This window comes from Alexandromys fortis, unplaced genomic scaffold (assembly GCF_014885135.2).
Source record: "Alexandromys fortis isolate MF-2015 unplaced genomic scaffold, M_Fortis_MF-2015_v1.1 scaffold_209, whole genome shotgun sequence".
In the NCBI taxonomy this organism is placed as follows: domain Eukaryota; kingdom Metazoa; phylum Chordata; class Mammalia; order Rodentia; family Cricetidae; genus Alexandromys; species Alexandromys fortis.
Window position 1 is genome coordinate 2,420,514 of NW_026068090.1, and position 14,112 is coordinate 2,434,625.

Consider the following 14,112-nt stretch of genomic DNA (forward strand, 5'->3'; position numbering starts at 1 on the left):
TAGAGAGAGAGGGAGAAAAAAGATCATTTCTTTAGAAGTTAGAGTTAGAATTCCATTGTTTCATCTTTCTAGAAAAAAAAACAGTGAAGGTGGTTTGCAAACTTTCTTAAACTTTCAATCATGACATTTAAAAATACTCATCTAAATATCAAAGGGGGAGGGGGAGAGAGAAGGGGGAAGGGGAGGATTGGGGAAAGCTTGGGGGAGTGGGATGGTTGAGATGGAGGAAGGACGGATATGCGAGCAGGGAAGTAGACATCTTAATTAAGGGAGGCACTGTGGGGTTGGCAAGAGGCTTGACTCTAGAGGGGGCCCCAGATGTCCACAGGGATGTCCCCAGCTAGGACCCTGGGCAGTGGAGGAGAGGGAGCCTGAACTGGCTTTGTCCTGTAGTCAGACTGATGAATATCTTGCATATCACCATAGAACCTTCATCTGGAGATGGATGGACACAGAGACAGAGACCCACACTGGAGCACTGGACTGAGCTCCCAATGTCCCAAGGAGGAGCAGAAGGAGGGAGAACATGAGCAAGGAAGTCAGGACTGAGAGGGGTGCACCCACCCACTGAGACGGTGGGGCTGATCTATTGGGAGCTCACCAAGGCCAGCTGGACTGGGACTGATGGAGCATGTGATCAAACCGGACTCTCTGAACGTGGCTGAAAATGAGTACTGACTGAGAAGCCAAGGACAATGGCACTGGGTTTTGATTCTACTGCATGGACAGGCTTTGTGGGAGCCTAGTCTGTTTGGATGCTCACCTTCCTGGACCTGGATGGACGGGGGAGGACCTTGGACTTCCCCTAGGGCAGGGAACCCTGACTGCTCTTTGGACTGGAGAGGGAGGGGAAGTGGGGGAATGGGAGGAGAGGGAAGGAAATGGGAGGAGGAGAGAAGGTGGAAATTTTGAATGGCATTATTTATAAACCAAAAAACAAAATGTTTGAATTTTTAACAATAACAACAACAACAATAACAACAACAACAAAACCCAGAAATACAGGCTGGCCATATTCAGTCTTTCTTTAGTACTCAGTGTAAACGTCTCATGAATGTTCTTGTGCCTCTCTTTTTACTTCTAATGGTCCCCACTTCCTTTGTCATTTCCTCAGAACCTGGTTTTGGAAACCTCCACTTAACTTTCCCCCATATTGTACCTTAACAGATACTCTAATAAGACACACTCATTTTTGATGATCCATCTAACCTTGTTTTCTTTATATTTAAGGTTTCATTAACACCAACTTACTAAATTATAATTATGAATTGTAGTTTCTTGCCTCAGTTCCCTATGCTCCATTCCAGTTACTGAACTTCTGCTGATGTCTACCAGAAATCAATAAAATGTAAAAACTGTTACTGCTCATATGAAATGTTTTATGTAACACCATATTATGTACAATGACTATAGATAATAAAATTAAAAATTATAGAACTACATGAAGACAAATATATGAAACCACATGACAAGAAAAATGAATATCTATATCCCTAAGTTCTCACACACTTAGACATTTCAAACTGTATGAGCAGACTTTAATGATTTAAAAACACAAATAAAACAAACAAAAATCCTATGAGGTGAAGCATCTGTCTTGCCCATCCTTCACCTGTTTATTCCTTAGCCCCAAGTCTGTAACTAATATTATGTTTACTTTTTTAGGTGATGGGAATTTTTGTTCTTTTTAATTAATTTATTTCTATTTTTTTTTTGTGCACGGTGTTTTACCATGGGTATTACAGACAGTTGTGGTCTGCCATGTGGTTTCTGGGAGGTGAACATGGGTCTTCTGGACGAACAGTCAGTGTGCTTATCCCATAAACCATTTCTCCATCCCATGGGATGTGTGTATATATACTCCACATGCATGCACATATACTTACACACACACACACATACACACACACACACATTTCCCCTCTCTTCTCTCCTCTCAGTCTCTCATCCCACACCTCCCCTCTGCCACACCCCATCCACTCCTCCTCTGTTTCTACTCAGAAAAGGAACGCCTTCCAAGGATATCAACAAAACATGACATATCAAGTTGTAAGACCAAGCACCTTGCCTTGTAATAAAACTAGGCAAATCAAGTTGATTTGCTTTTTTTTGTTTTTAACATAATCAATTGTGAATATTTGTTTCCCACATAAAGATGAACCCTTTTAACCCTTTCTGTTTTACAGAAAAAGTTTCATATAACATCATTGCATTGGATTCTGCCAAAATTTGGGTTTAACTTATAAGAGAAGGAGAAGTACAATGTTATAGGTTTTGCAAAGTATCACACATGAACAGGCAGACAGGAAATGACTGAACTTACAGGTAAGTGCAAGCTACTGGACACAGCTAACTTACATTTCTTTGGAAAGATTATTTGTAATTATCAGTTTTCTACAAAGTAAAAATTTACTTCTGCTGGGATTTGATCTGACTTGGGCTTGCACTAATCTTGTGCATTCTGCCACAACACTGGAAGGTCATGTGTGCAGTTTCCTCATTGTGCACGGAACGCACTGTTTCCTTGTGGTCGTCCACTCTCAATTCTTTCCACACTGTATTTCCAATGATCTCAGCCTTGGCACCATATATATGTTTCACTTTATGTAGGTGGTGATTAACACTAAGACTTAGAACTGCAGAGTATAAGAGACTGCATAATATACTCAAGAACTTTTAAAGGGAAGGAGACACTGGAATAAGCCTTATCAGTTATACAAGAACAAATAAAACATTTTCTGCCTGGGTATTTCTGGAATCACAACAGAGATGCCAGTGAAGGCTGTAGTAGGAGGGGATGGGGTAAATGAAGAGATCAAGTGATGAGAAGCAGATGGACCCCGAACTAGAGATGAGTATGGGTCTTATTTCCCTGCCCCTCCACTAAAGCATGGGCCCCAAATCTACTCTGGGCTAAGAAGCAATGAGAGAGGACAAGGAATGACTTCTCCAACTCCCACACCAACTGATGAAGAAAAGGGAATGAGCAGGACACTTAGGAGCTGTCAACAGGCTGTCACATGGCCAATGGACAACTATAGAGGTAGGAGTTCATGTTTGAGACATTGTCAATAGGCAGCTACTCTATGAACATGAAAAAACTGGTCCTTCTACCCAACCCTTCAGTTCCAAATAAAGTACTTACCATGAATAGAATAAACAATAAATCTTTTTATCACAAGTATTTTTCTTGGAGGGAGAGTCCATTGGTAGCTAATTTTCAGTTTTTCAAAATAGTCAACATATCTATTCTGCAAAGCAACAGAAGGCTCAATTTAGATGAAAATAAAAAGCCAAAAGTCAGTGTGATTAATCCTGCCTCCTTTTGTCTTCCTCCCCATTTCCCCCTTTTTACAAAGAATTTGTCAGGAACAGTTTAGGTGAGGAAACAATTGCAGGAGGGTATTGTGTAGTTGCGTGTATTTCATACATGTTGTCTCATGATTGAATATCTAAAGTACTAAGTTTGGTGATGTGGTGAATGGACATGACAGGAGTCAGTCCTTGCAAGTGATCTGCCATGTTGTTGTTTTTTTCACATGTGTGTGTATGTGTGTGTGTGTGTGTGTGTGTGTGTGTGTGTGTATGTTTTGTGCAGAGGCCAGAGGTTGGTGCTAGTTATTTCCTTGGATCATCATCATATTATTATCATTTTCATCATCTTTGAGATAAGACCTTGGTACCTCAGTGTGTAGACCTGGTTGGCCTTGACTTTGCTATGTAGGCCAAGATGGTTTAGAATTCCCATAAATTTATCTTATTTTTCTGACACAAGCTGTCTCAGTAAACTTGGAAGTTTATCTATTTAGGTAGACTGACTAGGCAGTGAGCTCTGTAGAGTTACCAGTCTCTACCTTTCTTCCTTGCCAAGTGCAGAGATTTCAGACTTGTAGCACCAGACCCTCACATGAGTGCAAGATATCTGAATTTAGGACCGTATGCTTGAGTGACAGGCACTTTACTGAATGGACCACCTCCCAAGTCCAAGCTCATGCTTGAGAAGGTGGCTTCTCAGATAAAAAAAAAAAAAAAAAACAAAAAAAAAACAACAACTCAAAACAGTCCCAACATTTCAATATGGTAGTTGAAAATTAGTTATAATCACTACATTGGAGAAAAATGTGATTTCGTGGAGAGTGGTCCTTATTCATAGCAGAACAGCATACGAGGAGACTCCAGAAGCCATTCATATGTCAGTAGATCACATGCCACCCTTCTTCATCTCTCCACTCTACAGCTGGAAAGCATCTCCACCTTTCCTTTCCTTATCATCCTTGGGAGAATTCCTTGGGAATTGCTAGCCCTTTACTTTCCTTATGGGATGTTCCTCTGGTGTTGAGCCAACTGGAAAGTGCCAACAAAATTAAAACCCATGCTTTCTACTAGAAATGGAAGTCTGGGATCATTGAGATGTCTTAGTAGGTAAAAGCACTTGCTATGCATACATGCAGAACTGATCTTAAATCTCAAAAAATCATGGAAAAGAAATCCAGGCATGGCTGTGCATTCCTGTAAACCTGGCATTGTATTGTGGACGATGAATCCCTGGTGCTCCCTCAATAGCCATCCTAGTCTAAACATCAATGAGATTGATTGAGGTTCAGTGAGAGGCCCATCTCAAGACACTATGGTGGAGAACAATAGAGGAAGATGCCCAATGTTTTTCTCTGGCCTTACACACACAGCATCTGAACCTACATACTCACACACACACACACACACACACACATACACACACACAAAGAAATGGAAGCCATGTGTCTTTCTGAGTCTGTCATGTTTTCTCTTTATACAGAACCTAATTAAAAATATATTGATGTGTATGTGCATGTGTGTATTTATAAGCTTTTATATGTTTGTCATAGCTCATTGTTGAAATACGAGCGGTGGGGCTGCGTCCCCAGCACCCCAGCCACCTGCTAGCTTATGCCTGAAATAACAACATACAAACTGTATTCATTTAAAGACTGCTTGGCCCATTTCTATCTAGCCTCTTCTAGGCTAATTCTCGCACCTGGACTAGCCCATTTCTAATAATGTGTTTAAGCACCCCAAAGTGTGCTTACCAGGAAGATTCTAGCCTATGTCCATCCTGGGTCTGAGCTGCATGGGAGAGCAGAGCCTGGCGTCTCTGCTCCAGAGAGCAGAGCTGTGTCGTGTCTCTCCGGGAGCAGAGCAGAGTCTGACCTCACTTCCTCTTCCTCCCAGCATTCTCTTCTGTTTACTCCTCCCACCTATGTTCTAACCAATAAAATGGGCCAAGCCAGTTTCTTTATTAGCCAATGACGTTCCTCCATCAGCTCATGATACTACAAAGGGCATCATGGGAGTGAAGGAAGAGATTGTAAAGAAATGGGCACACAAAGAGAATAATGAAATACATATAATAAGAACTACTATATGTATCAATAATTAATAAGAATTATTATATATATTACATATAATAATGAGGAGTAGAAGGGGTTACTAACTCAGGGGATGACAGAAAAGAGCCAGAGGGTGGACAGTGGGTATAAGGGCAGTAAGTGAATGGGAACAAAACATGACACATGTATGAAGCCATAATGATGAAATCAGTTACTTTGTGTGCTAACCTAAACTATTAAGTTTTAAAAAAGAAATGATAGTGACAAGAAAGATTTCTACAAGTCCTTAACTCTTTCTAAGTGTTGCTTATAGTGGTTAAAGAATAAAGAAACTGCTTTGGCCTGATAGGGGCAGAACTTAGGTAGGCGGGGAAGATGGAACTAAATTCTGGGAGGAAGAAAGCAGAGTCAGAGGAACGCCATGGGACATGCTGAATCTTTCCTGGTCAGCCACTGCTACGTGGTGATATATAGATTAATAAAATTAGTTAAATCAAGACGTGAGAGTTAGCCAATAAAAGGATGGAACTAATGGGCCAAGCAGTAATTTAATTAATACAATTTCTGTGTAGTTATTTTGGGGCTAAGCTAGCCTGGTGGCCAGGATAAACAAGCAGGCCCTCTCTCCTTGCAACAGTCATGTAGCCAGTAGAGTGGTCCACAAGTCATAGAACGTGATGGTGTATCAGTACTACTACCCAACTGTTTCTTAAAGAATAAAAAAAATAGCATATACTTTACAATGGTTAGTTTATATAATTAAGTGTGACATTTAGATACACAAACAAATATATATGACATACAATCTTATCTGATATGTAATAAATATATTCTGAGATAAGGTTTTATGTAGGCTCACCTCAAAAGTGCAATCTTCCTGCTTCACTCTAAGATTACAGGCATGAGCCACCATGGCTGACTCAGAGTAATGTTTCTAAAGTACTTATTTCTTCTTTTCATTCTGTTTGCTGTGTTGTTTTTTTGAGATGGGGATTTGCTGTGTAGCTATGACTATCCTGGAACTCACTATGTAGACCAGGAAGGCCTCAAAGTCAAAGACCGGCATGCTTTTGCCTCCCAAGTGTTAGAATTAAAGACATGTGCCACCACTGCCTGGCTCTATCTTTCTTAAAATACAGTGTTTCCTCTCTCTCTGCCTCCTACCCCCTTACAATACATATTCACAGACACACACACACACACACACAGACACACACAGACACAGGCACACACAGAGAGACACACAGGCACACACAGACACACACAGGCACACACAGACACACACTGACACTCACACGAATCATACAAAAACAGTTCCTGTGATGTTCCTTAGGGATAGATTTATTCATGTGTCTGAATATGTGTCAGGAAATTGAGTGGTAGATTTTATATGATGGTTATAGGCCAGAACCCTCCTACCCTGGAAGGGCAAATCAATTCCTTAACTCTGAGAAATTAAGAAACATAAAATGTAAAGTAGAACATTCTGAGTAGAGCACAGATCTGGTATCTGAGGTGGGGCTCTCAGCCTGACCCAGGGCACCTGAGCACTGTCAACAACTGCTCATCAGACTTGGAGGGTGGGACATGAAGCTAATGACAAGTGTTGAGGCCTCTTGCCCTCCCGTGGAACTCCAAAAACAGAGATTTTACCTGAGAAGGGGTCTCTATTCCTTGAAACTTAGAGCTGGTGGTTTTATCTGTTCGCCGCTCCCCGAAAAAGTAAAGACTTTCCTGCAGGAAAGGGGACGACACAGTGATGGTTTAGCTGCACTCTGTTTTCCTAATTCAGGAATTCCTGGAGTCTGACTTCCTTAAGCTGGCAGTCTCTGGGTAGAGGCTGTGCCAAAGAGCCCAGATAGCAAGCCACATCAGGGACATCTTCAGACTGAAGACTCATAAACACATGGAAAGGCTAGAACATCTGGTCCAACCCTTCTACCTTCCATTTTAGAAACAAGGAAATTGAGCCACACACCAGTCAGGGAAGCAGGTAGGTTAATTCAGGGTACCACTGAACCTGGAGCTCACTCATTCAACTAGATTGGCAAGCCAGCAAGCACTTCTGCAGACCCTCCTGTGCTGAAGTTACAGGAGCACACATACTCAGTGTGTGCATGGCTTTTCACATAGGTGCTAGGAATCTCGGCTCTGGTCTTCACCCACAGGTCCATCTCCCCACTCTCTCCAGTGGAGATGTCCAGTGACCACCTCTCTCTAGTTCCCTCCCCATCCATCATGGACTTATGGACAGGCACATGCTACCACGTTTTTATGTGGGTGCTAGGGTTCTGAACTCAGGTCCTTATGCTTGTACAACAGGCCCTTTACCAACTGAACCATCTCCTTAGCCCTTCATTAAGTTGATTTTATCATTCATTAATTATTGATTTGTAATTTAAAAAACACTGTCTCCGGACACCTTTTTTTTCCCTTTCACCTATTCCCTTGGCCCCCAGGCACTAAACCAACTGATATAGTCCTAGGGCAGGCATGGCATCACCCACAGCCTCCAGGGACTACAGAAAATTAGGATAAAACACTCATTTTCAAAACCTGTGTGTCGATTATAAAAACAGAAAGGGTGGTGGGATTCTGAAAGTTGATATGTTTATAAGTCAAAGATCCTCCTCTACAGACTACAGGAGAGATAAACAGAGCTTGTATGTGCTAAACTCCCAGCAAGCCCCTGAAGGCAAATGACAGAATTCCGTTTCAAAATGTGAAAACAGGACAAGCAAGATGGTTCAACAGGTAAAGGAGCTTGCTGCCAAAGCTGATGACTTGAGTTTGAAGTCCAGAACCCACACAGTGGAAAAAGAGAACCAACACACACACACACACACACACACACACACACACACACACACAAATAAATGTAAAAAGAAAAAAAATGTCTTTTTTAAGTATCTGGAAAAAGCACAACTTCTGTCCTCAGACATTGCTAGTGAGGTCAGATATCTCTCACACACGGACTTGGCCTAAGGAGAGATGTTTACTACAGTGTTGTGCTTTTCCAAAATTGTCTCTTTGACCTCAGCCTACTCCTGGCCCAGTGCAAGAGACAGGTCAATTACCAGTTAATAAACAAGGGAGCACTAAAGCCACATGTTTCTGAAAAACACCTCTCCAAAGAATCATCAGAACACAGTGATGCTCCAGAGTAAGTAGATTCAGGCCACAGCAGAGCGGATGCCTCTTCATACCTTTGCCTTTAAAACGACTTCACTGGCAATGAGGCAGGCACACACCATGGTTCCTGTTCTTCCTAGAAAGAAAGACGGCTATTTAAAGAATCATTGTTCACAGTAGTGCTCAACTTAAGAACGCATTCCATAGACCTGGGAAGATGGCTTAATTCTTGATAAGAAAAGACTCAGGGTTTGAATGCAGATCGCAGAAGCCATGTAAAAAGCTGCCATGTTAGTATCAACCTTGATGCCAGCACTGGGTGGAGTCAGCATTCAGTCTGTTGGCCAGTGCCAGAGTAGCCAAAACAGTTAGCTAGTGAGAGACCCTGTCTCAAAAATAAGGTGGAGGGCCAGCAAGATGGCTCAGTGGATAAAGGTGAAGAAGGACATTTAAAAGAAATCCCACACTATCTCAGAATTGAGAATAATAGAGGATTATTTATTTAGGGGTATATTCACAGATCACAATCCTGCAGCCAGAAAAGAGGCCTGACACACTCTTTACATTGGCATAAATAGTATAAGAGTCCATACCCAAGTGGGCGGTAACTTAAAGGCTACTGACGGTAGGAATTCCTAAAGCATAAAGGTGCTTGTTGGACAAGCTGACAACCTAAGTTCAATTCCCAGAACCACAGGGGAGAATAACGCCCCCAAATAATCCTCTGACTTCCACACATGCACCATACATGTACAAAGAGAGAGAGAAAGAGAGAGAGAGAGAGCGAGCATATATATTAATACAGAATACATTTTAAGAAGAAAGACAATTGAGAAAGAAACCACAAGGTCAATTTCTGACACTAAAGCAGAAATACCAAAAATGCATTTTGCATAAGTAAATGTGCTTGTCCCAAATATTGTAGTTTAGAAGTAGCCCAAATCACCACTCTGGAAGCACTTGGAACTCAGTGTCCGTACTGTGGACATGCTACATGGTTGCTGTGGACTTTTCTTCAGTCTCAATGCTGACATTGCTGTATGGTAAAGACAATCAACTCTGTTGGAAATCCAAGACTAAAGCACTGCTTACAGACCTGGCTTTTGTAATCGATAGAAACAAAACACCCACAATACCATCTAGCATTTGCAATGCCCATTATTCTTTCCATTTAAAAGTTCTTAATTAATTAAAAAAATTACCCGCAGACTCATGCAGTCCAGACTGCTCTCAAAGTCATTCCAGCTCTGATGCTGATGGCCCAGAATTTCCTTCCCAACATCCATCTGCGCATGTACATGCACACACACACATACACACACACAACACACACACAACACACACACAGACACACATACACACAACACACACAATACACACAACACACACAGACACACATACACACATACACACAACACACACATACATACACATACACACAACACACACATACACACACATGTACACACACACTCGCACACACACAGACACACACACATACACACACATACACACATACACACCACACACACATACACACATACACACATACACACAACACACACATGTACATACACACTTGTTGAAATTAGGAGCGGCGGGGCTGCGTCCCCAGCACCCCGGCCGCCTGCTAGCTCATGCCCGAAATAACAACACACAAACTGCATTCATTTAAACACCGCTTGGCCCATGAACTCTAGCCCTTACAGGCTAATTCGCGCACCTGGACTAGCCCATTTCTAATGATGTGTGTAAGCAACCCCAGGGTGTGCTTACCGGGAAGATTCTAGCCTCCATCCATCCTGGGTTGGAGCTGCCTGGGAGAGTGGAGCCTGGCGTCTCTGCTCCAGAGAGCAGAGCTGTCAGGTCTCTCCGGGAGCAGAGCAGAGTCTGACCTCACTTCCTCTTCCTCCCAGAATTCTATTCTGTTTTCTCCTCCCACCTATGCTTTAACCTATCAGGGCCAGCCAAGCAGTTTCTTTATTGCTCAGCCAATGAAATCAACAGCTTGATATGACACTCCCACATCACACACTCGCACACACATACACACACAGACACACACACATACACACACATACACACATACACACATACACACACATACACACACAACACACACGCACACACATACACACACTATTTTTTTGCACAAATGTCTCATTTTGTCTTGGAAGTTGAGATAAAGATTTGAGTCAGATACTCAGTTTTGCCCTCTTCAAGGCAGACTTTGCACAAACCTGCTTCCTTGTGCCAATTTCTGTACTTTGGGTCTTCAGTGGAATGGTAAATGGAAGGATCCTCGAAAACAGTAGCAGTATGGCAGAGTCATCAAAGAGACAGAACCTGACCCCAAGAGTCACTGCCGTCTCCTTCAGGGCTGGAGAGTGTCTTGTTAAACATCTCATTTTAATCATTAGCAGTGGTGTCGGCTCGACTGCTGCTAGCCGAGTTAATGGCCAGCGCTCAGGGACATCCGAGCAGTGGCTAGGTAATGCTTTCGTATACAGCAATGGTAGCGTTGATTGATTGCTTTGTTGTGTGAATAAAAAGGGGTTTGAGTTTGGGTTTTGGTGAAGATGAATTGGCTCCATGCTGGACCCAGTTATCTGGAAAAGTACTTTGGCTGGAGGTTATTAATTTGCTAAATGTTTTAGTTTTGGAGGAGCCTACAAGGGTTCAGCTCACTGATAGCCACCAATATTCACTGTCTCCACTGTTTAGGGCTAAGTGACTGCTTAGATCTCATCTCTCTGAGATCATCTTTTCTATACTGATTTGTGTGAGTTATCTCCACCAACTGGGAACTTGAGAAGGGCTTAGAGTCCTAGGAAATTTGTTCAGAGAGCACTTGGTTGATTTTGTGACAGCTGTGTATGTGGTGTGTGAGCAATGTCTATGTGGTATGTGTGTATGTGTTTGTGGTATTTGAGTGTGTGTATGTACGTATGTGGTGTGTAGGGTGTGTGTGTGAGTGTGTGTATGCTGTGTGTATGTGTGTTGTATGTGAGTGCTGTGTGTATATGTGTGCAGTATGTGTATGTGGTTTGTGTGAATATGTGCGTATGTATGTATGCAGTGTATATGTGAGTGTGTGGGGGTATGTGGGGTGGTGTGTGTGTATGAGATGTGTGGGTACTTGTGCATGTGGGGACAGAGGATCTCGTCCTCTATTGTTCTCTGCCTTATTATTTAAGATAAGGACTTAAAGGTGCTGAAGATCACTGATTTGCTATGCTAGCTCATTATCAAGTCGAGCACATCTGTCTGTCTAGCACATGCTGCCTACATGCACGCTGGCTTTTGAATATATTTCTAAGATCAAAATTCAGGTCATTGTGTTTACATGGAAAGTACTTCAATGACTGAGCTCTCTTCCCAGCTCATCTTTTTAAAAATTTATCAATTGATTTTACTTAACAGTAAGATAAAAATTCTGCTTTACAAGATGTCATTACAGAAAAGTATAGCCAATCAAAATACAGAATTGTGGAGACAAAAGGGTCCCATACCTAAGGCTCAGTGCACACTGTTGAAGAGGGGATAGGAAGATTGCAAGAACAAGAGGAACAGGGGTTTTGTATGGGAATGTCTCCTAGTGACATCAGAAGCTATACCCATAAAGTCTTGCCAACATGAGTACCCAAATGTGAGCTGAATGAAGGATACCAATGAACATGGCAAACTGGGTGAAAAAGCCCACAAGGCCTCAACCCTAAACAAAGCTCAGAGCAGAAGAGCAGGCTTTCCCTGGGCAGAACACACATACATGCAAGCAACATTATATGGACTCAACAGGTTATATTTGGGAACACATATGCACATACACATCTGCATGTCATAACAACTGATGAAAAAGAGGCCATGAGTTTAAAGTAGAGTAGGGAGGGGTAAATGTGAAGGTTTGTGGTAGGACAGGGAAAGAAGAAATAGAACTGAGATAAAATCTCAAAAAAAAAAAAAAAAAGGAAAACCCATGCAGCCCATGCTGCCCATTTGCCCTTGGAGGGGTGGCCTCCAGGAGGCATAAATGACCTCCACAGGACACAGGCTGATACTACATCTCCAAAGAGTTATCAATTGCCAATAGTTCCTTAGTTAATGTGGAACTTTGTACCCACCTCCTATCTCTGTTCTGGGATTTTGTCTATTTCCTTAGAGCTGTCCAGTGCCCTGACTCTTACAGTCTTTCCCTTCCCTCTTCTACACTGATCCCTGAGCCCTGGGATTCTCGATATTAACCACCATCTATAGCATAAGGAATCTTCTCCGATGATGGCTGAGAGATGCACTAAAATGGGTAAAACAATAAATCGTTAGGAGGCTGTTTGATACTGTTTAATACTGTGCTATTTAACAGCATATCCCTACTGCTAGTACTGACTTTTTGGAACCCATTCTCTTTGGACGGATACCTAGCTCAGCCTAGATGTGGTAAGGAGAGAGAGTGCCTTATTCTCTTTGAGGAGTGGAGGGGGTGGGAAAGGCCGAAGGAATAGGAGGGGAGGGAGTGGGAACTGGGATTGGCATGTAAAATGAAAGAAGGCGGCTTGTTTTCTTTTTTTTTTAATAAAATTAGAGAAGAGTACATCTTTTCTAAAATAAACCAGCAACATGGTTAGGAATCATGCCTGTGATCTCAGTATTTGGAAGGAAACAGGAGGATCATGAGTTGGAGGCCTGCCTGGAATACATAGGTAGTTCAAGGACTGGCTGGGTTGTGGACAAAGTTATACAAACTTTGTCTCAAGGAAAAGAAACAAACAAACAATTCCAAAGCAAGACACAAAAACCTTTCTAAACAAATAACAGCAATAATAATAAACCCAACACAAGGGAAGAGTTCAAAGGTATTTCCAAAAGAAAACATACATATAAAAATGCTCACCGTCACCAGTTGTCAGGGAAAAGCATGTTAATCACAATAAAATAAGTATGATAAAGTGATACATATGTTAATTAGTTGCATTCACTCCACAGTAAATATAACTACAAACATAAATGCATATCATAAATATATATATAATATGCCAGTTAAACAGAAAAATAGCCTTAAATAATGTGTTATTCTATTCTAAAGATAAAACATCATTGGTATTTTAACAGACTTACATTGTCAAGTTAAGGGTAAAATAATCCAAAGATTTAGTAAGCAGGGGAAAATATTCCCAACCTTCTTTAACTCTTTTCCTCTCCTTCCCCCTCGTCCTCTCTTCCCTTCCACCATCTCCTTCCCTTTCTTCTCGCATTCCGTCTGTTTTGAAGCCAGTATTTTAGTGTTAATGATTAATATGACTAACAACAGTAGTTCCCATGCACGTTTCTTTTCAAAAAAGGAAATGAAAGAGAGGCAGCGTTACCTTTTCCTCCCTTACAGTGAATGGCCACAACATTTTCAGGATGTTGAGCCAGCCAATCATTCACTTCCTTCGAGAACAACAGCATTTCCCTGAATTCAAAAATGAGATTTTTCATTCAATTAAAAATTTGCCAAATAAGAAGGTGAACCCAAGAAAAAACATATAGTTATCCTCTTGGCTAAGGGAAGTAGATAAAATTGCCGGGGAGAAAATTGGGATCTTGGGGGTGGGGTGGGTTGGGGAGAAGGGGGGAC

At 41.8% G+C, this 14,112-nt stretch overlaps 1 protein-coding gene across 2 annotated transcripts in view; it reads right to left on the reverse strand.

Moving 5' to 3' along the window:
- The window catches only part of LOC126488882 (phosphatidylinositol 3,4,5-trisphosphate 3-phosphatase TPTE2), a 60,012-nt gene that overhangs the window by 20,752 nt on the left and 25,148 nt on the right, over positions 1-14,112 (reverse strand). For both annotated transcript variants that reach the window (XM_050122676.1, XM_050122675.1), the window contains 4 exons: positions 13,859-13,947; positions 8,573-8,634; positions 7,020-7,100; positions 3,146-3,251 (listed from right to left, as the gene is read on the reverse strand). In XM_050122676.1, coding sequence (XP_049978633.1) covers positions 3,146-3,251; positions 7,020-7,100; positions 8,573-8,634; positions 13,859-13,947 — 338 coding nt within the window. The remainder of the gene's footprint in view (positions 1-3,145; positions 3,252-7,019; positions 7,101-8,572; positions 8,635-13,858; positions 13,948-14,112) is intronic.